This window comes from Ranitomeya imitator, chromosome 1, assembly GCF_032444005.1.
Source record: "Ranitomeya imitator isolate aRanImi1 chromosome 1, aRanImi1.pri, whole genome shotgun sequence".
In the NCBI taxonomy this organism is placed as follows: domain Eukaryota; kingdom Metazoa; phylum Chordata; class Amphibia; order Anura; family Dendrobatidae; genus Ranitomeya; species Ranitomeya imitator.
The window spans coordinates 1,131,310,619-1,131,333,903 of record NC_091282.1 but is presented as its reverse complement, the minus strand read 5'-3'; the positions used below and the strand labels follow the sequence as shown (position 1 = coordinate 1,131,333,903).

Below are 23,285 nucleotides of genomic sequence, written 5' to 3'. Positions count from 1 at the left end.
TCTGGACCAAATACAAACAAAAAGCGAAGGTTGTTAAAGGCAAACATACTGGTAGACCAAGGAAGACATCAAAGCTCAAGACCGGAAACTCAAAGCAATATGTCTCCAAAACAGGAAATGTACAACAAAACAAATGAGGAACAAATGGGTGGAAACTGGAGTCAACGTCTGTGACCGAACTGTAAGAAACCGCCTAAAGGAAATGGGATTAACATACAGAAGAGCTAAATGAAAGCCATCATTAACACCTAAACAGAAAAAAAACAAGGTTACAATGGGCTAAGGAAAAGCAATTGTGGACTGTGGATGACTGGATGAAAGTCATATTCAGTGATGAATCACGAATCTTCATTGGGCAAGGTGATGATGCTGGAACTTTTGTTTGGTGCCGTTCCAGTGAGATTTATAAAGATGGCAGCCTGAAGAGAATATGTAAATTTCCACAGTCATTGATGATATGGGGCTGCATTTCAGGTAAAGGCACTGGGGAGATAGCTGTCATTACATCTTCAATAAATGCACAAGTTTATGTTGATATTTTGGACACTTTTCTTATCCCATCAATTGAAAGGATGTTTGGGGATGATGAAATCATTTTTCAAGATGATAATGCATCCTGCCATAGTGCAAAAACTGTGCAAATATTCCTTGAAAAAAGACACATAAGGTCAATGTCATGGCCTGCAAGTAGTCCGGATCTCAATCCAATTGAAAATCTTTGGTGGAAGTTGAAGAAAATGGTCCATGACAAGGCTCCAACCTGCAAAGCTGATCTGTCAATCAACAACAATCAGAGAAAGTTGGAGCAAGACTGATGAAGAATACTGTTAGACACTCATAGTCCTCATAGTCCATGCCTCAGACTGCAAGCTGTTATAAAAGCCAGAGGTGGTGCAACAAAATAATAGTGATGTTTTGGAGTGTTTTTTTGTTTGTTTGTGTTTTAGGATTCCTTATTTTCCTCAGAATTGAGTAATTCCATATTTTTTCCCCCCCCGCTTGGTTAAAAAAATGTAACCATTACTGACTACCACATTTTTTGTTCTTGATTTCATTTAGTGTTTCTTGAAGCCAGAAATTTGCCATTTGAAATGACTGTAGTTTTGTGCCATGTCTGTGATCTGCTTTTTTTCTACAAAATTAAACAACTGAATGAACATCCTCCAAGGCCGGTGATTCCATAGCTTTTGCCAGGGGTTGTACTACATGCCGATCCAGATAACACATGGGCGGTCAGATCCATAAAATAGGGAGACGCTCCTTGTTTGCAGCCATCTTCAGCTCATGGAGGGGTTTCCTTCTACGACATCTAGGTGTTGGATATATAGGGCATATGGAAGTAGGTTGTCATAATCAGAACTACTAATGTATGCACATGCTTCTATAGAATACATAGCAAACAGATGTTGAAAACCATGAAGTGAGAGTATACTAGAGAGGCGCAAAACCTCATATTGCAAAAATTAAGGGGAATGTCACCAGGTTCTACCACCTATTTTGAGACCATCATGATTTAGGGATTGAGACCCCGATTCCAGTGATGTATCACTTACAGGGCTATTAAACCTGGTGCCAGGTAGTCAGCCACACTCATGGGTTGTGTCTAACCCCAGCATAAGCTCAGCATTCAGAGATCTGCAGCAGAGAAAACAGGGATTTTTATCAAAACTGCACCAAGCAGCCCAGTAAGTGATACATCGTTGGAATCAGGGTCTCTGTCTTTATATTTCACTGCTCTGGGAAGCGGCAGCAAAAACCAGCTGATGGATTCCCTCTATGCTTTGCTCACATAGGCCCGGATGTATACATTAGTGCACATGGCAGGTTTCCACAGGGTGGATGCACGCTGCGTGCACGCCAGGGTGCTGTAGGCAGTAAGTGCTGCAGTGCGTGTCTTACAGGAGGACGAGATGCTTTATAAGAAAGCAGTTACGTCCATTCATTTCCAGCTATTTATAGACTCCTTGTAGTAATCAGTATAACCTCTGGCCAACCTTCAAGTGCAGCAACAATGAGGAAAGAAGAATGTGTTTGCCTGGCCGGCTCAATTTAATAAAGGCTACTCAGTGAATTAACTGTAGCGATCTGCATTAGCGAGACGGGGGTGGGGAGGAAAGGCTCTCTGAGGAATACAGTGCCAGATTCAATTAGTGACATGGACCCAATGTCCACTGTAAATCTGATTTTCCACTGACAGTCGTGGCTGCAGGATAACCTGTTTGCGGCAGAACGTTCCGTGCTTGCAAAACAACAAAATTCTGTAATAAAAAGTTACTAAATGACAATCCCAGGTTACAGCGATACTTTACTCAGTAAAAACATATTGCACTGGTTTATTAGGTGTAATCTAGAGAATGCAGCCTAGAAAAAATGGGAAACCAGTTCATATATTAAGCACTTGCACAGTCAGTAACTAGAAGAGCAGGGTGCTTGAGGGAAACGGGGAATCCTGATGGGGGCACAATCACACCAGAATCGCAAGGCTGACTGCAAAGTATACTGTTTTATACACACAGGATAACTGGCTCAATGTTTGTCACTCTGTGCCTATTCACTGATTCACTGGCACAAGATGGACCAACTCTGAAAGTCTATAGAGCAAGGGGTTGACTCATGACAGACAAGAGTGAACTATCCCATTGCAGTGCATGAAGAGAACGGCATATTCGCAGCCACCTGTCCTGTCACTGCACCAGGGCACCAGTCACAATGGTGTTTGGGGGATTTCTGTTCTAAGAGACATACTCATAGGGAATTTCGATTGTGAGCCCCATCGGGGACAGCGATGATAATGCCTGTAAAACGCTGCGGAATTTGTTGGTGCTATATAAATAAAGAGATTATTATTTATTAAGAGATACATCTATATGTTATGCCATTATCCAAGTGTCTGTCATGAGACTACCCCTTTCAGAAATTAAGTTTAAAATCAGAAGTAATCGATCCACCTCAAAAATACTCCATATTGGTAGGTAAATATATAACTAGCCCACTAGAGATCACACCATGGTATCTATAACCCCCGACACTTTGGCACAGTGTGGATATTAATTGTAATAGCAATTTATGATCAAATTGAAGGATACAGGACACCATATCTGACTACGAAAACATCCCATGCACTAATATTACCAAACTACACAGCTAATGGACAGCCGATGTGCATGTGAATCACTACAGTGTAATATTATACAAGAGGCCGGAAAGGAAGAAGGACTGCAGGCCAGAATGACTGTGGACATTAGGACTTTCCATGCCACTGGCTGCACCTTGACTCTTCTCCTCCTGCTCTCATTGCTTTGTATGATCACGTGTGAAATTCTAATAGTCTCCATAGTTCCCCATGATCTCCTATACTATACCTAGTCTACAAGGGGCCATGTAGTAATAAGACAAAAAGAAGCCGTAAAGTCGTCACACATACTATGACCATTGCCCTAAACCTGACAATTTCGGACAATCACAATGTAAATGTGGGTTTCCCCAACTCTCAATCATCATAAAATGGAGAAAAGAAGGGATGGGACTTTTGGATTACAATATGCCCATTTCCTTGTTCTAAGGGAAGATAATAGCATAAACTTGGCACTTAGGTACAGTAAAAGCGAAAACAGATTTATTTGCAATCCATATATATATATAAACGTATCGGTCTATTCAGACTTTCATCGGAAACGATTGTCGCCTGTAAAGTTCTTAGAATATGTAGATAGCTCTGTCTCAAATACGATCTGCGTCTCTGCGATCTGGCGCTAGTGTCATGTTTCTGCTATTATTGGACTACGGGTTGGAACCCTACTTGGGCACCTTATCCTCTCACCTGGAGTGCCATACATCCTTCTTCAACATCTAAAGGGAGATAAGTCACCGCCATGAGTGTCTGACATCAGCTTATTCTCTATGGCCACCTCAATTCAACGGTTTATGGAGATTACCTGCTCTGCTGCCTCCCGCTTGGAGTTATACGTGTCCAGATGTTCCTGCAGTTCTAGCACACTGAATTTCAGGGTCTCCAACAAGCCACTCGACATGAGCTGCAGACAGAAGACACTTTTTGATGTTGGTGACATAATATAATGGCTCAAATAAGGAAAAAAAATACAGCACCTAATGAAAAACATCTACAGATAGCCACAGTAGTAAGCCATTGAAGTTTTCATGTCATGTTAAAAGCCAGGAAGAGAATGGCAGATAGTGAGGAATTAGGCAAGTCTTCAACTTACTTGCTGCTTTTAGCTTTTTTTCCCCAAACGCTCACTGCTGCCGACTAGTAGAGGTGCTGAGCACCCGCACTTCTTGCAAGTTCCTCTCTACTGAGCTTGTGGTTCCCTGAAGCCGGCGAGGATGGCTGGAGCACAAGGCCAGCATCTACTGATGGGCAGCTTCAGCCTTACAACTCTTCTGATATGGCAGCCCTGGAGTGCACAGTTCACACCAGCTACGTGACAATATTCCCACCTGATCTTTCTATTCAAGGAGTTTCTGAATTGAAATGTTGTTGTCACCCTATTCAGTTACCGTTCACAAAAAAAATATACAGACTCTTGCCAAGAAGGTAAAGCGGACTTCTCCATGTCACACAACCAATGCTGCTTAGTGCGAGTCATAATATCCGGCAATGCTCAGTACATACAGCAAGGAGGGGACATGGGAAAAGCTCTGAACACCCCTCACCGTATCTGCATCCACAAAGACTGTGGGGCACTCCGAGCACGCCATCATCACCTCCAGGGAACTGCTGAACTTTAGGCCTATTCTCTGCAGGCTTTCTCCCAGGAAAGTGATGGAATCGTTCGTTATCGTCCCAAACTTTCTTTGAATACTCTAAAAAACAAAACAACCAAGTATTAGGACAGCTGACAAATAATATCCATTATCTGTCCCCTAATCAGCCCCATCCTACAGTGCCTGGCCGAATTTCCACCCATAATTTGTCATTGAGGAGACCAATGGTCCAATCATCTGTGACGTTAATATAAAACGTCCATTAAAGGGACTCTGTCACCTGAATTTGGCGGGACTGGTTTTGGGTCATATGGGCGGAGTTTTTGGGTGTTTGATTCACCCTTTCCTTACCCGCTGGCTGCATGCTGGCTGCAATATTGGATTGAAGTTCATTCTCTGCCCTCCATAGTACACGCCTGTGCAAGGCAATCAAGGACTAGAACTCTAGTAGCAATCCTAACAGTCAATGTCAACCCTTTAACAAGCCTTGCAATATGACTTAGAATAAAAGCCAAACCAGAATCTCAATTTTTAGACACTGTTTCGAGCCACTGCCCCTCGTCAGTACAATGGTTTAGCATTGCAGATTTAAGTCTCCTCATCTCAGCATGCTTAACATGTCACTCTCCGCAAGAAGAAATGTTACTTTTTGGTCAGACGCCATCACCCAGCTAAATCACATCTCACACTTTGCACTGACGAGGGGTAGTATCTTGAAACACTGTTTCTGCAAATTGAGATTCTGGTTTTGGCTTTTATCCCAAGTCATGTGACAAGGCTCGTTAAAGGGTCGACATTGACTGTTCGGATGGCTTTGTCCTATAGGTGGCACTAGAGTTCTAAAAACCCAGCAGTTCTGATTTTTTTTCTTTTTTAGTCTATTTAGCGTTTACTGTGCATTAAAAATGACAAGTTGATTCTGTAAGTTATCAGTATGATTACAGAGTTAGCAAATGCATTAATTTTTTTATGATTTACTCAACATTAATTTTTACCAATTGAGCTGAATGAGAGCTTGTTTTTTTCCAGGACAAGCTGAAGTTTTCATTGGTACTATTTTGGGAGTGCATATTTTGTAGTAAAAATTTTTTTGGGGAAGTGAGATGTACATAAAGGGTTTAGTGTTAATATGCATTTCACATGTGAGATAAGCGACATGTTAAGGGCACAGACTGTATTACTTGTGCAAGGATCGCATTGCAATGCTCGGACTGGCCACCGGCTCGCCTGACCTGAGTGTGACAGCTGCATAGAAATCCAAGCTGTCACGCTTGTGTCTGGAGAGTCAGCGGCCAGTCCGATCATTGAAATGCGATGCTCACGAGTACTGTGGCTGTCTGACTGTGCCCTAATAGCTCGGATCTTCAGGAATTATGCCAATTATGATTACTTACATTTTTTGTATTTTTATGTAACCAATAGTAAAAAGCAAGGAAGGGAGGAGGTGAGGGTAAGCCATTACATTTTGGGCTTTTACCTTTTCTGAATATTGAACATTTTTTTATTTTACATTTTCTTTTAGTTAAGGATAGTTTAATCATTGATACAATACATAGAAATACTTCTGCATTGCGGAGCCGTTCGTGTTCTTCTACCAAGTCCTACTTCATAGGACATTGGGGCCTTACATACTGTGATCAACAGCGATCACAGCATCTAAGTGGTTAAACTGCGGGAATCGCTCATCTCTGATCCTAGCAGTTGCAGGCGGGAATTAGCAGACACCGCCAGAGCCCATCACGCCAAACTTCCCGTCCGCATATACTTTGCATTAAGGAGTCAACCATACCAAATGTATCCCACTGGTCCATATAAAAGGGTTCTGCGATCTGATCCAAGGGGTTCTCCGCTTCTGATCAACCCCTTATTAATGGCACCAGTGTGTTGTATATATTAAAAAAATATCCCTATCCTTACCTTCCAGGTCAGCTCTGCTACTCTGCTCTCAGCCATGTGCCCCATTGTTGAGTGACCGCTGCAGCCAATCAGCGGTCGCTGATAGACTGCAGACCTTCACTTTTTCATAAACTTTCAAGAGCTGTTCTTCCACTGGTTTAGAATTGTGAAGGCTGCAGCGGATTAGTGACTGCTGATCGACTGTAGCGGTCATATGACATTAGTTTAGGACCCCGATGGATGACACAGGGTCGGAAACAGAGGAGCATCGCCACTTCTGGAGGAAACTATAGTTTATTTTATGTAGAACCTTGGGACCATTAAAATGCTATGATTTTAAACAACCAAGCCCACCTTAGTTCAGATTAAACGATCGGTGACTTTTTTTTTTTTCTTATAGTGACTGCTACAATGAATAATCCCTACTTAGCTCATATTAAAGCGTGGACTGACCTGAAACAGCCGGGAGAAGATATGAAAGGTATTGACAGCACACGAGCCATCTGTCTCAGACAACATCTGATTGACGTGACAGCGCCAGGCTTCCTCCTCATCCTCATAGGCCACTGGCTGGAAGGCAGCTAGTATAGCAGAGAGAAAGGGGGATGGTGGAGGAGAAGCCTGGGCCTCTGCATAGCCATCCGGTTCCCCATCATCTTGGCTACAAATAAAGCACAAGGTGTGATTATCAGCATGGATCGCACAGAGCACCTGGAACACACCCAGAAATAACCAGCATTGCCTCCATCGCTTACTTACAGGCTCAGATCCCCAAACAACCTCACCACACAGGCCGAATAGAGAAACTTCAATGCTTTCTTGCTTATCAAAAAGGAAGACGGCATCTCCATAGAGGAAGTAAGACATCGCACTGCTAAGTGCCATCTACACGCTATCTTCTTGGTAGGCTGATCTCCAGGACATGCGAGCAGAATACACAATGACTTGCTGGAGATCGGCCAAGGGGTGGCTGCTGCAGACACACTTTTTTAATTATCTAAAGTAATATCTGTGTATAGAGTAGAGAAGAAAAAGCCTAAAGAGCATTCATTTCTAGGGCGATCAATTTAATGATCTGTACAGCGTGTTTTCTGCCAAAAGAGCGGACGGACACGTGATGCGGCAGCTCAGCAGACAAATGAATCAAAGCCTTCACCCATCTACAGCAGGAATCCTGGGACACGCGACGAGCAGCATCTGCTTAATGCAACGCAGGCGCTAAGTGCGGGCTACGGAGATCCGCTGGGAGGGAACCTGTACAACAGGAGCCTCTTATAACAGCGCACTGCTGCCCTAGCTATTAACCCCGCTATTCTAGGAGAAGTACATGCAGTCTGCACTACAGATCTGGAAACAGAGTTCAGGAGACATCACAGGAAGCCAGATTCTGCGCAAGTCACAAACAGCCACTCCAAAATGTAGTGTTGTCCACTATTGCAAAACCCCTCATCAATAGCAACAGAGTGGTGGGTACAGTAATAATAATAAAAAAAAATTTATACCTCTCAGAACAGCACCGATGCAAAGCAGTTTCATCAACTGAATAGCAGCCGGGATCTGCACATCGACTCCCTGTGCCGCGGCCACTATTCAGCTGAAGCTGTGCAGCTCCGCAAGCAGCGCTTCCAGCCACCAGCAGCACAAAAACAGCTGATTAGAGGGGGTGACAGATGTCATGCTCCCACCGATCATAGGCCAACATTGTAAAAGTCCCAGACAACCCCTATAACAGAACGCAAAGTAAGCATTTTTGTGTACTCACCGTAAAATCCTTTTCTCCAAGCTATTAATTGGGGACACAGACCGTGTGTGTATGCTGCTGCCAATAGGAGGCTGACACTAAAGGTACCTTCACACTGAGCGACTTAACAACGATATCGCTAGCGATCCGTGACGTTGCATCGTCCTGGATAGCGATATCGTTGTGTTTGACACGCAGCAGCGATCTGGATCCTGCTGTGACATCGTTGGTCGGAGCAGAAAGGCCAGAACTGTATTTTGTCGCTGGATCTCCCGCAGACATCGCTGAATCGGCGTGTGTGACGCCGATTCAGCGATGTCTTCACTGGTAACCAGGGTAAACATCGGGTTACTAAGCGCAGGGCCGCGCTTAGTAACCCGATATTTACCCTGGTTACCATTGTAAATGTAAAAAAACAAACAAACACTACATACTTACATTCCGGTGTCTGTCCCCTCGCCATCAGCTTCCCGCCCTGACTGTGAGCGCCGTCCGTCCGTAAAGCACAGCGGTGACGCCACCGCTCTGCTTTACGGCCGGCTGGCGCTGAGATAGTGCAGGGAAGCTGAGGCCGGGGGACAGACACCGGAATGTAAGTATGTAGTGTTTGTTTTTTTTACATTTACAATGGTAACCAGGGTAAACATTGGGTTACTAAGCGCGGCCCTGCGCTTAGTAACCCGATGTTTACCCTGGTTACCAGGGTACTTCGGCATCGTTGGTCGCTGGAGAGCGACCACACAACGACGAAACAGCGACGCTGCAGCGATCGGCATCATTGCCTATATCGCTGCAGCGTCGCTTAATGTGACGGTACCTTAAGTGATACAAAAAAGTTAACTCCTCCCCAGCAGTATACACCTTCCTGCTGGCTCTCAGCTAACCAGTTCGGTGCAAAAGCAGTAGGAGATCAATAACAATATATGAGAGTATAGTATGTCAAATTACAAAACAAGCAGAAGCTAATAACAGGGTGGGAGATGTGTCCCCCCAATGAATGGCTCGGAGAAAATGATTTTACGGTGAGTACACAAAAATAGGGATTTTTGTGTACTCACCGTAAAATCATTTTCTCCGAGCCATTCATTGGGGGACACAGACCGTGGGGTGTATGCTGCTGCCAATAGGAGGCTGACACTAAGTGATACAAAAAAAGTTAGCTCCTCCCCTGCAGTATATACCCTCCTGCTGGCTCTCAGCTAACCAGTTCGGTGCAAAAGCAGTAGGAGATCAATAACAATATATGAGCGTATAGCATGTCATATTCTAAAAAAACAAGCATAAGCTAATAACAGGGTGGGAGCGGTGTCCCCCAATGAATGGCTCGGAGAAAAGGGTTTTACGGTGAGTACACAAAAATCCCTATTTCTCCTTCGCCTCATTGGGGGACACAGACCGTGGGACGTCCCAAAGCAGTCCCTGGGTGGGGACAACAATAGATCAGGCCCTGTGTAACCGCTACTTACAAGTGCGTCACCGCGGCCTGCAGAGTCCGCCTGCCCAGACTCACATCTGTGGAAGTGTGGGAATTCTAGTGCTTCAAGAATGCATGCGGACTAGACGAATCCGCAAGCTTGCAGGCGTGCCTTGCTGACGCCTGGTGCCTAGAACCCTTGATAGACAGGGGGGATAGGCTGACATCTAGCACGGAAGGACTCCTGGATGGTGAAAAGAATTCACCATGTTATCATGGTCGATGAAACGGCTAAACCCTTCCTGAAAATGTCAGGAAGCCTTCCTCTACAGTCAGGAAGCCCAAATAAAATGTCCAACCTTCAGAAGGAAGCTGTCCTCAAGACGTACCTACTCAGAGCACTCACTTCGTCCAGAATATGGGGGATCTTATTCCATTTTGTGGACTGGAGCCAAAAGAGATGAGGGAAGAACTATGCCCTCATAACAGTGGTAATACAGTACCACCTTGGTAACAAGGGATGGAGATGGCCTGAGGACAACCTTGCCTCGAAGGTAATAAGGGAAAAAAGTCTGATAGAGCAGAGAAGCTAGCTCCGAAGACTCGTCAGAGTGAGAATATCGCAGAGGAGAACGGGACGACTTTCCCTGATAGTAAAGTCTGCCCGGATGAAAAAGGAGCCTACTGTAAGGCTCCTAGGAATAATAAGGTCCCAATGATCTAACGGTATGCGATAGGGAAGAACTTCGTGTGAAAACTCCCTGTGAGAAAGTCCCTACTTGCAGTTGTGCTGCGATAAGGCGTGAAGATACTAGCTCCGCAAACAAAAAAACGGACGTGGTCAGTGCGGATCTCTGAGGATCACTGGGGCCCCTTTCTGCTTCTGAAAGGCTTTCGAAAGCAGTGGAAGGGGAGAAATGGAAACTGGTACCACGGCAGAACCAGAGCATGGAGAGCGATGGCTCTTGGATCTCGAGGCCGAACCACGAACTCGAGTACATTGGCCTTCAGTCTGGATGTCATCCCACCTACAACTGGAGAGCTCCAGTAAGGACAGATCTGATGGAAGACTTCGGGGTGAAGTTCCCACTGACTTGAGGCGGAACCCTGACGGCTGAATTTGTTTGCCGTTCAGAGTTCTACTTCTGGGATATATACTGCCGAGATCACCGAAAAATAGACTTCGGCCCATCAGAGAAAGTGAGGTACCTCGGTCATGGCGCCTGATCGTGGGTACCTGCTAGATGACTGACGTAAGGCACCGCCGTGGCATTATCCAATTGAATTCGGATAGGGTGACCCGCCAGAAGGCAGTGGACCTGATGTAAGACTACCGTTCGGATCTCCAGAACAATGATGGGGAGAAGAAGACTGGCATTGGTAGTTACTAATAACCATTGAACCGGGAGAAAGGGCCTGGATAAAGAAGGAGCTCAGAGACTATTGTCTGAAAGGCTATTTGACTTGCTGAAAACGAGCGGAGCAAAGGAAACCGCTTCCATTGTCATCACCATTTTTCCTCAGAACTCTCTTAGCAAATCGAATGAAATGAGGGGTGAGTAATCAAGTCCTCAGAACTCTCCTTGCGCGAGCTCCCTGTTGAAGGGCCATGACCTTGTCTCGAGGAAGAATTACCATCCTTCTAGAAGTGTGCAGGATCATCCTCAAAAAGGATATCTGCTGGGCTGGAAATGAGGAGAACTTGTCTAAGTGTAGCTGCCAGCCCAGGAGAGAAGGTATCGCAAGAGATATAGACGACTCAGCGTAGTCCTGGAAGGGCGGCTAGACAGACCAAACAGGGCAGGACGAGCACGCCTCTAGAGTGCAAGAGAAACATGACATCCGCCATGACCCGAGCGAACACTCTGGGTGCGAAAGCAAGGCCAAAGGACAAGGTTGTGACATGAAAATGCTGTTGACGAATGGAAAGGCGAAGGAATTTTTGCAGAGGGCAAGCAACCCGAATGTCGATGGATGCCGGAAACTGCACCTTTTTCTGTTGAAGTAATGGCTGAGCGGAGGAACTCCATCCAAAGAAGGAGGACCATGTCAAAGGTTGTTAAAAGTTTGAGGTCCAGGGTCGATCTTACTTTTCGTTCCCCTGTTTGGAACCAAGATCCCTTAGATCTAGACTGTGCTGGACAATCCTTATACAATCCTTTGTCAGTCTCCCGCTCAAAGGATTTGATTGGCCAGTTGTTGCTGGTGTGAATCAAGGTAGTTAAGGTCTCCAGCCAGGAGACCATTGCTCTAGCAATCCATACGGCCGCTAGGGAGGATAGAGCGCTGGACTCGAAGCCGCAACAAACCAGATTTGCTATCTGACAGTCCGTGGTATTTTTAATTGATGACCCATCAGGTAGGGATACTGGTAGGAATACCACAGGAGATTCTACCCGGTTAATCTGCCCCATGGCAGAATGTGCGGCTGCATCCAGCAGGTCATAGTCTCTTGCCATCTCCTCTTTTCACGGTGCAGAGATAAAAATTAGGAACCCTCGATCCATCAACCACTTAACAGGGAAGTGGAGAGGAATTGTCCGCCTTCTTGCATCATCCACTAAATAGTGGTGATGCAGAGGGGGGAGCTCGTACGCCAAAAAAGGGTGCCTCTATATGTCCACAGAGTACAGGTCTCCAGGTGGACAGGACAGGTTGTCTGGCGTTAGGCCTGGATGCAGAAGAGGAAACATGGAGACGACACTCCGTGTGCTCGTCTGTTGATGGTGTGGGGAGATCGGAGCCCTTTAAAGGACCCGTCGCCCTTAAAAAACAGGCCAGGCAAGGCATCCCACGTAGAGGCTTCTGTCCAGTGAATCGCTTCTCCGAATTGAATGGCAAATGCTCTCGAGGGAGTTTAGTCTCTGAAGCTCTGGCAATATCCAATCCATATTCCTTGTTGTCATCAAATCATTGGTGAGGGAGCAGGAAACGAAAAACTTCAGTTTTCTAGATGCCTGTATGTTTCTAGACACCTGCACGTTTCTAGAATACTTGCGGCCCCTGCTAGCCGATGGCTCCCATGTAGGATAGGGACCATGTATATTGGTCCTGCGAGCACTCCAAACACAGAGGGTACACAGAGGGATTCAATCTCTTGGTCAGAGAACCATGGATTTGTCAGTGAAGAAGTCCACTGAGGGGAGCTAGAGAATAAAGCTGGGGTCGGCGGCGGAGGGCTCCTCGGACTGATCAAGCGCCTTTAAGACCAGGAAATATTGGTCATACGCCTTTAAGACCAGGGAATACTGGTCATGCGCCTTTAAGAACAGAATACTGGTCATGCGCCTTTAAGACCAGGGAATACTGGTCATGCGCCTTTAAGACCAGAGCATACTGGTCATGCGCCTTTAAGACCAGAGAATACTGGTCATGCGCCTTTAAGACCAGAGCATACTGGTCATGCGCCTTTAAGACCAGAGAATACTGGTCATGCACCTTTAAGACCAGAGCATACTGGTCATGCACCTTTAAGACCAGAGAATACTGGTCGTGCACCTTTAAGACCAGAGAATACTGGTCATGCGCCTTTAAGACCAGGTACTTCCTTACCTGGGTACTGATGTAGAGTCGATGTGCCCCTTTAATGCAAAAATACTGTCACCCCAGTGTGAGCTGGCCGGGTGGACCAAGATGGCCACCGGGAGCTGCAGAGTTGATAAAATCTCGCAGAGAGCGAGAAGCGCCAATTTGGGGGGCGGAGCCACAGACACGATGTTGAATAGGCCCAAGCCGGGGCCTAAATTTCTGTAGCCGGCGGGCGACACCAGCGGGGCGTTCCAGGCAAGACTTCCAGGATGCGGCCTACAAATCGGCCGAAGCCGGGGACTAAATTTTTTGCAGCCATCCAGAGCGTTACCTCAGAGAGGTGGGCCACAGGGAAGTGGCTGAGGCGGCCTGTCAGAATACTTCCTCCTACAGACACTAAGCAAGAACTGGTTAGCTGAGAGCCAGCAGGAGGGTATATACTGCAGGGGAGGAGCTAACTTTTTTTGTATCACTTAGTGTCAGCCTCCTATTGGCAGCAGCATACACCCCACGGTCTGTGTCCCCCAATGAGGAGAAGGAGAAATCCCTATTTCTCCTTCTCATTGAGGGACACAGACCGTGGGACATCCCAAAGCAGTCCCTGGGTGGGGACATCATCAGATTAGGCCCTGTGTAACTGCCACTTACAATAGCGCCACCGCAGCCTGCAAGTCCGCTTGCCCAGACTCACAACAGTAGAAGTCTGAGAATTATAGTGATTCATGGCTGCATGCGGACTGGACGAGCTCGCAAGCGTGCTTTATTGACGCCTGGTGCCTAGAGCCCAAGAAACCTCGATCGACAAAGTGAAGTGGCGTTAGGCTGACGTCTAACCCAGAAAGACTCCTGGATGGTGTAACGAATCCACCAGGCTAACATGACCGATGAAATGGCTAAACCCTTCCTGTAACCGTCAGGAAGCACTCCTCTGACAGTCAGGAAGCCCAAATAAGGTGTCCAACCTTCAGAAGGATGCCGTGCTCAATACGTACCTACTCAGAGCACTTACTTCGTCCAGAATATGGAGAACCCATCCCCCTTTTTGTGGACTGTTAACAAGGGACGGGGATGACCTGAGACAACCTTGCCTTGATGGTAATAAGAAAAAAAGTCTGAAGAACAGAGCGTCTAGTTCCGAAGACTTGTCAGCATGACGAGATCGCAGAGAAAAAAAGAAGAGACATTCCCTGATATTAAAGTCTGTCCGGATCAAAAAGGAGTCTACTGTAAGACTCCCAAGACCATTAAGGACCCAAAGATCTAATGGTATGCGAAAGGGAAGGACCACATGTGAAAACTCCCTGCGAGAAAGACCCTACTCGCAGTTTCGTTGGAATAAGACGGAAAAGTCCTAGTTCCGCAAACCAAAAAACCTAACGTGGTCCGAGCGGATCTCTCAGGACCACTGGGGGCCTTCCCACTTCCAAACAGCTCTTGGAGGTAGTGGAAAGGGGGTTACGGAAACTGGTACCACGGAAGAACCAGAGCATTCACTGCAACGGTTTTTGGATCTCGAGGCCGAAATATGAACTTGAGTACATTGGCGTTCAGTCTGGACGTCATCCGATCTACATCTGGAGTTCCCCAGAGAAGGCAGATCTGATAGAAGACTTCCGAGAAAGGTTCCCACTCACTTGAGGCGGGACCCTGACAGCTGAAGAAGTCTGCTGTCTAGAGGTCTACTTCTGGGATGTGTACTGCCGAGATAACCGAATGATAAATCTCGGCCCATCAAAGAATGTGAGGCACCTCGTCCATGATGTCTGACCGTGGGTACCTGCTAGAAGATTGAAGTTTGGGACAGCCGTGGCATTATCAGATTGAATTCTGATGGGAAACCCACCAGAAAGCAGAGGACCTGCTGTAGGACTAGTCATATCGTTCGGACCCCCAGAACAACAATCGGGAGAAGAAGGCTGTCAACGGCAGTTACTAATAATCATTGAACCGGAAGGAACTCCCCCCGATGAGGAAGGAGCTCAGAGACTACCCTCTGAAAGCCTGTTTGACCTACAGAAAACGAGCAGAGCGAAGGAAAACAGCTTCCATTGCTGTCACCATTTTTCCTCATGACCCTCCCAGCAATCGAAAGGAATGAGGGAATGAGAGGTCAAGTAAGAGTTCTGAGTTGGAGAGCCACGACCTTGTCTCAAGGGAGAATTACCAAGCCCCTGGAAGTGTCCAGGATCATTCTCAAAAAGGATAACTGCTGGGCTGGAAAGGAGGAAAAACTTGTGTAGACGAAGCTGCCAATCCAGGTGAGAGCGGGTATAGACGACTCAGCGTAGTCCTGGAAGAGCGGCTAGAAAGTCGACCGGACAGGGCAGGACGACCACGCCTCTAGGGTGCAAGAGGAACATGACAGCCGTCATGACCTTTACGAACACTCAGGGTGCGGTAGCAAGGCCGAAAGACCAGGTTGTGACTTGAAAATGCGAATGGAAAAGCGAAATGGTAACGTGAAAGTAAGCATCCCCAATGTTGGCGGATGCCAGAAACTCCACCCTTTTCCGTTGAAAAAATAGCTGAGCAGAGAAACGCCATCCGAAGAAGGAGGACCTTGTTAAGCTTGGTAGAAGTTTGAGGTCCAGGATTAGTCTTACTTTTCAGTCCCTCTTTTTTTTTTGAACCAAGATCCCTTAGATCTAGACCGTCCTGGACACTTTTTGGAAGTGCATTTGAACAGCAAGGTGGATTGCTGTGAGGGGAACTAGAGAAAAAAAAAATCTATAAATCTTCAGCATAGGGAGTGTGAGCTGAGTGTAAGTGTGAACGGCGGTAAGTGTGACTTGTGATTCAGTGACTTTGGATTCAGGGAGTTTCCAAGGGAGGAATTACTGAATTGCTGTCTGTAGTTAATTAATACTTTGTATTTATTTTTTGTTTTTTATTTAACTTTTCTGTCTGGTGCAATCCCCATTAGGAAACGTGCTCCACTATTGTTAATGCCATCCAGTGCACATCTTGCCACATGTATGCAATCCTTGAGCAGCCGATCGAGGGTGCATACTGCTGTGCGAGATGTGAGCACGTTGTGCATTTGGAAACCCAGATTCTGAATCTAAATGTGCAGCTGGCAACACTGAGATCCATAGACAATATGGAGAGGAGTCTTCTGCTCACTGCTCACTGAGCAGACGCTCAATGGGATAGATGAGGGGGGGGGATGGTAGGATGGAGCTGCAGGACGGTGAAGTAGCAAGCTGGGTGACAGTTAGGAAGCGGGGTAGAGGGAAGAGTGCCAGGGAGACTAGTCCTGATCTGACACACCCCAATAAGTTTGCTAAGTTGGCGGATGAGGGGGGGTGCCAGTACAGGGATAGCACTGCTGCAGCCAGGCATGTCCTCTGAAAGCCGGAGGAGTGACTGCTCCAGTAAGGAGGGAAATAGGAGAACAGGGCAGGCCAGACAGGTGCTGGTAGTGGGCGACTCAATTATTAGGGGAACAGATAGGGCAATCTGTCACAAAGACAGGGATCGTCGAACGGTGTGCTGCCTACCTGGCGCTCGAGTCCGACACATCGCTGATCGGGTGGACAGATTACTGGGAGGGGCTGGTGAGGACCCAGCTGTCATGGTGCACATTGGCACAAATGACAAAGTTAGAGGTAGGTGGAAGGTCCTTAAAGATGATTTCAGGGAATTAGGCTGCAAGCTGAAAGCAAGGACCTCCAACGTGGTATTTTCCGAAATACTGCCTGTACCACGTGCCACGCCAGAGAGGCAAAGGGAGATTAGGGAGGTTAATAAGTGGCTCAAGAATTGGTGTAGGAAGGAGGGGTTTGGGTTCCTGCAGAACTGGGGCGACTTCTCAGTTGGCTACAGGCTCTACGCTAGGGATGGGCTGCACCTCAATGGGGAAGGTGCAGCTGTGCTTGGGGAGAAAATGGCTAGAAGGTTCGAGGAGTGTTTAAACTAGGAATTGGGGGGGAGGGTATTCATTTTATAGGAGGGGAAGATAGTGCAGATAGAGACCTGGGCACAAATAAGGAAGTTGGGGGTGGCGGCGGCATGGGGGGTGGGGTTAGAACAGTTAATAATTTAAGAAAGAATAGAGGTACAGAGAGGAACATCAAGTGCATGTATACTAATGCCAGAAGCCTCGCCAACAAAATGGACGAATTAGAACTAATGTTGTTGGAGCATAATTATGACACGGTGGGGATATCTGAAACATGGCTGGATGAGAGCTATGACTGGGCTGTTAACTTGCAGGGCTATAGTCTGTTCAGAAATGACCGTACAGATAAGCGAGGGGGTGGGGTGTGTCTATACGTAAAATCGTCCTTAAAACCCATCCTGCGTGATAATATAGGTGAATTTAATGAAAATGTAGAATCCCTGTGGGTGGAGATAAGGGGAGGGGGAAAAATAATAAATTACTGATAGGGGTTTGTTATAAATCTCCAAAAATAATGGAAGCAATGGAGAATATCCGCGTAAAGCAAATAGATGAAGCTGCGACTCAAGGAGAAGTCATTGTTATGGGGGACTTCAACTACCCTGAAATAGATTGGGGAACAGAAACCTGCAGTTCCAGCAAAGATAATCTGTTTTTGACAACTATGAGAGACAATTACCTTTCACAACTGGTTCAGGACCCAACAAGGAGAGGGGCACTGCTAGACCTAATATTAACCAACAGGCCAGACCGCATATCAAATATAAGGGTTGGGGGTCACTTGGGAAATAGCGATCACAAAATAATAAGTTTTCATGTATCCTTTAAAAAGATGTGTAATAGAGGGGTTACAAGGACACTAAATTTCAGGAGGGCAAATTTCCAATGGATGAGAGAGGATCTTGGTGCAATTAACTGGGACGATATCCTGAGACATAAAAATACACAAAGAAAATGGGAGACGTTTATTAGCATCCTGGATAGGACCTGTGCACAGTATATACCGTATGGGAATAAACATACCAGAAATAGGAGGAAACCAATATGGCTAAATAGAGCAATAAGTGACAAAAAGAAAGCATTTACAGAATTAAAGGAAGTAGGTAGTGATGAGGCATTAAATAAATACAGAAAATTAAATTAATTCTGTAAAAAGCAAATCAAGGCAGCAAAGATTGAGACAGAGAGACTCATTGCCAGAGAGAGTAAAAATAATCCCAAAATATTCTTTAACTACATAAATAGTAAGAAACTAAAAAATGATAGTGTTGGCCCCCTTAAAAATAGTCTGGGTGAAATGGTGGATGAGGATGAGGAAAAAGCCAATATGCTAAATGACTTTTTTTCATCAGTATTTACAAAAGAAAATAGCATGGCAGACAAAATGACTAGTGATAAAAATTCCCAATTAAATGTCACCTGCTTAACCCAGCAGGAAGTGCGGCGGCGTCTAAAAAAAAATCACTAAAATTGACAAGTCTCCGGGCCCGGATGGGATACACCCTCGAGTGCTGCAGGAACTAAGTAAAGTCATTGATAGACCATTATTTTTAATCTTTAAAGACTCCATAATAACAGGGTCTGTACCACAGGACTGGCGTATAGCAAATGTGGTGCCAATATTCAAAAAGGGGACAAAAACTGAACTCGGAAATTAGAGGCCAGTAAGCTTAACCTCTACTGTGGGTAAAATCCTGGAGGGCATTCTAAGGGATGCTATACTTCAAAAGCTTTTGATACGGTGCCACACAAAAGGTTGATACATAAAATGAGAATAATGGGGATAGGGGAAAATATGTGTAAGTGGGTTGAGAGCTGGCTCAGAGATAGGAAACAAAGGGTGGTTATTAATGGAGCACACTCGGACTGGGTAGCGGTTAGCAGTGGGGTACCACAGGGGTCAGTATTGGGCCCTCTTCTTTTTAACATATTTATTAATGACCTTGTAGGGGGCATTCAGAGTAGAACTTCAATATTTGCAGATGACACTAAACTCTGCAGGGTAATCAATACAGAGGAGGACAATTTTATATTACAGGATGATTTATGTAAACTAGAAGCTTGGGCTGATAAATGGCAAATGAGCTTTAATGGGGATACATGTAAGGTCATGCACTTGGGTAGAAGTAATAAGATGTATAATTATGTGCTTAATTCTAAAACTCTGGGCAAAACCGTCAATGAAAAAGACCTGGGTGTATGGGTGGATGACAAACTCATTCAGTGGCCAGTGTCAGGCAGCTGCTACAAAGGCAAATAAAATAATGGGATGCATTAAAAGAGGCATAGATGCTCATGAGGAGAACATAATTTTACCTCTATACAAGTCACTAGTTCGACCACACTTAGAATACTGTGCACAGTTCTGGTCTCCGGTGTATAAGAAAGACATAGCTGAACTGGAGTGGGTGCAGAGAAGAGCGACCAAGGTTATTAGAGGACTGGGGGGTCTGCAATACCAAGATAGGTTATTACACTTGGGGCTATTTAGTTTGGAAAAACGAAGACTAAGGGGTGATCTTATTTTAATGTATAAATATATGAGGGGACAATACAAAGACCTTTCTGGTGATCTTTTTAAGCATAGACCTGAAACAGGGACAAGGGGGCATCCTCTACGTCTGGAGGAATGAAGGTTTAAGCATAATAACAGACGCGGGTTCTTTACTGTAAGAGCAGTGAGACTATGGAACTCTCTGCCGTATGATGTTGTAATGAGTGATTCATTACTTAAATTTAAGAGGGGACTGGATATATTTCTGGAAAAGTATAATGTTACAGGGTATATACACTAGATTCCTTGATAGGGCGTTGATCCAGGGAACTAGTCTGATTGCCGTATGTGGAGTCGGGAAGGAATATTTTTCCCTAAGGTGGAGCTTACTCTTTGCCACATGGGTTTTTTTGGATCAACATGTTAGGGCATGTTAGGTTAGGCTATGGGTTGAACTAGATGGACTTATAGTCTTCCTTCAACCTTAATAACTATGTAACTCTTCCACTGCTGGTTGGGTCTATAGGAAACATGTGATCCCAGGGAGTGATGTCAGAGGTTTTTTGAACGCAGAGTACGCTTCCATTCTCTGAGCTATAATACCCTTCTGGATGTAATGGTATTTGCTGCTGACAGCGCCGCGCAACTAGCTGCATCCGAGAGGCGTGAACCGGCTAGTCTCCTGCTCAAGAAATTCAATTGACCAGCTGTACCGTCTTCAGGAAAAGGTTACGGTTGTGAATCAAAGTAGTAAAGGTCTTCGACCAGGAGACCATTGCGCTAGCAAACCAAGGGGTGGTTAAGGAGAGCACTAAACCCGAGGCTGCAAGACGGAACGAATCAGATCTGCTATCTGATAGTCCGTAGTAATTTTAATTGATAACCCCTCGGGCAGAAATGCTGGTAGATATGCCACAGGAGATTTTCCCCCGGTTAATCTGCCAAGTGGCAGAAAGCGCGGCTGCATACAGAAGGTCAGAAAAAGCAGTCTCTTGCAACCTCCGCTCTCTTTTGACGGTGCGGAATTAAAATGATGAACCCTTGATCCACCACCCTCTTAACAGGGAAGTGGAGAAAGATCGTCTGCCTTCTTGCCTCCTCTGCTAAATAGTGGTTATGCAGAGGGGAGTGCTTGGATGCCAAAAAAGGGGTGTCATTGTACATCCACAGAGTTAAGGTCTCCGGGTGGACAGGGCTGGTTCCGGTGTTACGCCTGGCTACATGGAGGAGATACTCCATGAGCTCGTCTATTGATGGTGTGGGGAGATCGGTGGCCTTTAAAAGTACCTGTTGCCCTAAGAATCAGACCAGGTATGGCATCTCACGTTGAAGGGAGGTATACGTGGTGCGGATACCCCACATGTTTGCATATTGGCTGAAAAAAAAAAAAAAAGCATATGTTGGTGTCGACTTGAGCCTGCCTCCAGATATTTGGCCGAAAATCTGTGGGACTTAGATCCCCCTGATTTAGGCTGTTGGAACTGCGTTTTTCCCAATGGGTTGTCTCTGTAAGAGATCTAACGATCTCTGTCCTGATTAGGTCGACCTGGGCCAGTGTGGTTTGCCGCTGTGGTCCACCCGAAAAGACTTAAAACGTGCCTGAAACTGGCGATGAAATGCTGCCTAAACCTTTGCTGTGGTAGAAAATTACTTTCCCCTCCTGTGCTATCAGAAATGAGCTGATCCAATTTTTCGCCAAATAATCAGCCGCTCTGAGAGCCAAGCAGTAAGAGACTTCATCCAAGAACGCATTAATCAGATAGTTACCTGCTAAGGCGACCTGATTCGAAATCTCGCTCATTTCTGATGGCAGATCCCTATACTGTTGAGCTCTCTTCAAAGACTGATCAGGATATGGCCTTGGCCACCCAAGACGCCGCAAAAGAGAGCGAGAGGGTTGAGCCTGAGGCTTCAAATACTGAACGCTCCAGGCCTTCTATAAGTCGATCGGTTGGTTCCCTAATAGAAGAACCATTGGGAATGGATAATAACGTCTTTAGAAGCCAAACGAGGTACGGGAGGGTCTACCGAAGGGGATTCCGCCCACTTCTTACGGAACTCCATGGTGAAAGTATATCTTGCATTTAGAGCCCTCTGCCCCGAGAACGCCTATCCGGCCGCTCCCAGAGACGCTGTACTAAATCCTCAAACTCAGGATGAGAACAAAAAAACTCTATGGGGCTGTTTGGTCCGCTTGAAAGACACCTTATGACCGGAAGCCAAGGTGGATACGTCCTCTACCCCCAGGTTTTACTTGACGGCTTCAATTATGCCATCTACTGACTCCTGGTAATCAGACGCCTCTAAATTGAGGGACCCTTCGGAATCGTACTCCGAACCATGTTCACTAATCTCCGCTGGTGAGGTGAACGAGAGACGGAACTCAAGGATGCAGGTGGAGTGGGTTTGTTTCCCCCGCGTCTGCCTAGTGAGAGAGCGGCCCCTGCAGGCCGGAGGCTCCTGTGAGTCGGGGGACCTCTCCAGGACAGGCGAACTGCTGCCCCTGGACCCAGATGGGGTCTGAAGGGACTCGATTGCCTTTGTTAGGGACTCCATAGATTGCGACAAAGAAAAAGCCCATTCCGGGGGGAAGACCACGCTTTCTACTCCTGACACACTGGGCTGAGTCGCAGGGGAGGGCTCCTGAGCGTGCTCCGAACTGCAGGCCTCACAGAGACGAGCACTCTGGGCAAGCGGAAAAGCGGTATATAGAACCGTATAAGCCTTGGTCCTTCTAGACATGCTGAACTACCTGCCGGTATAATTTTTGCATAAAAGGCAGGTAAAAGCAAGAGTATCAGCCAGGCTACAGGAAGTAGCACTTACCCCAGACCTGAAAACCCAGACCGGCCTATTGAACACGCCCCAGAGCGCAGCAGGAGACTTTTCCTGACACAGGCTACAAAAAAGCGCGCCCTCCTGAAGGGGCGGATCCGCTGACACAAGTATGTGGGCGGAGATTCTGAGGCCAAATGAAGCAGACCCCAAACCCTCCTCCCCCCGGCGTTAGCCCAATAGTAGAAGGCTGCAGAACCGCCGGAAGATGACACGGCGAGGAGGGCGGGGTTTCCGCCTGAGGCCTAGCGCCCCAGAATCCAGGGGCTAAATTTACCAGCGTCCGTCCGCAGATAGGGAGAGCTGATGCGGCGAGTCTAACCTTCCGGAGCCCGCCCGAACTTACTGGAGCGGGGCCGGAGATACCGCTAGAGAGCCGCAGATCCAGAAGCCTGGAGCAGGTGAAGCGCTGCGGCAGGAGCCCTCCCAGCCCCATGATCCAAGGTTAGCAGGGGGGCTATAATACAGGACGGCGCAGGCATCCTAACTCCACCATCCCTTCAGGAGATGAGGAGAAGGACCGTCCGCCTCCTTCCATCACCGCAGTCTCAGCATTGGTGATGCAGTGGGGGCCGCACAGACTCCCATACGAACCTGTACAGCCTAGGGTTTCACTACCTTAGGGTGGTCAGAGCTGAGTCTGGCATAGTATCCCACGTTGTGGGAGAGGATACGTGGAGGCGACACTCCACGTGCTTGCCCGTTGATGGTTTGGGGAGATCGGACCCTTCAAACGGGTCAGTCGCCCCTG

The 23,285-nt window shown here is 46.6% G+C and overlaps 1 protein-coding gene across 8 annotated transcripts in view; it reads right to left on the bottom strand.

The window, feature by feature from the left end:
• The window catches only part of FRYL (FRY like transcription coactivator), a 409,884-nt gene that overhangs the window by 8,827 nt on the left and 377,772 nt on the right, over window positions 1-23,285 (bottom strand). For all 8 annotated transcript variants that reach the window (XM_069744494.1, XM_069744495.1, XM_069744489.1 and 5 more), the window contains 3 exons: window positions 7,075-7,282; window positions 4,675-4,824; window positions 3,936-4,034 (listed from right to left, as the gene is read on the bottom strand). In XM_069744494.1, the coding sequence (XP_069600595.1) occupies window positions 3,936-4,034; window positions 4,675-4,824; window positions 7,075-7,282 (457 nt within the window). The remainder of the gene's footprint in view (window positions 1-3,935; window positions 4,035-4,674; window positions 4,825-7,074; window positions 7,283-23,285) is intronic.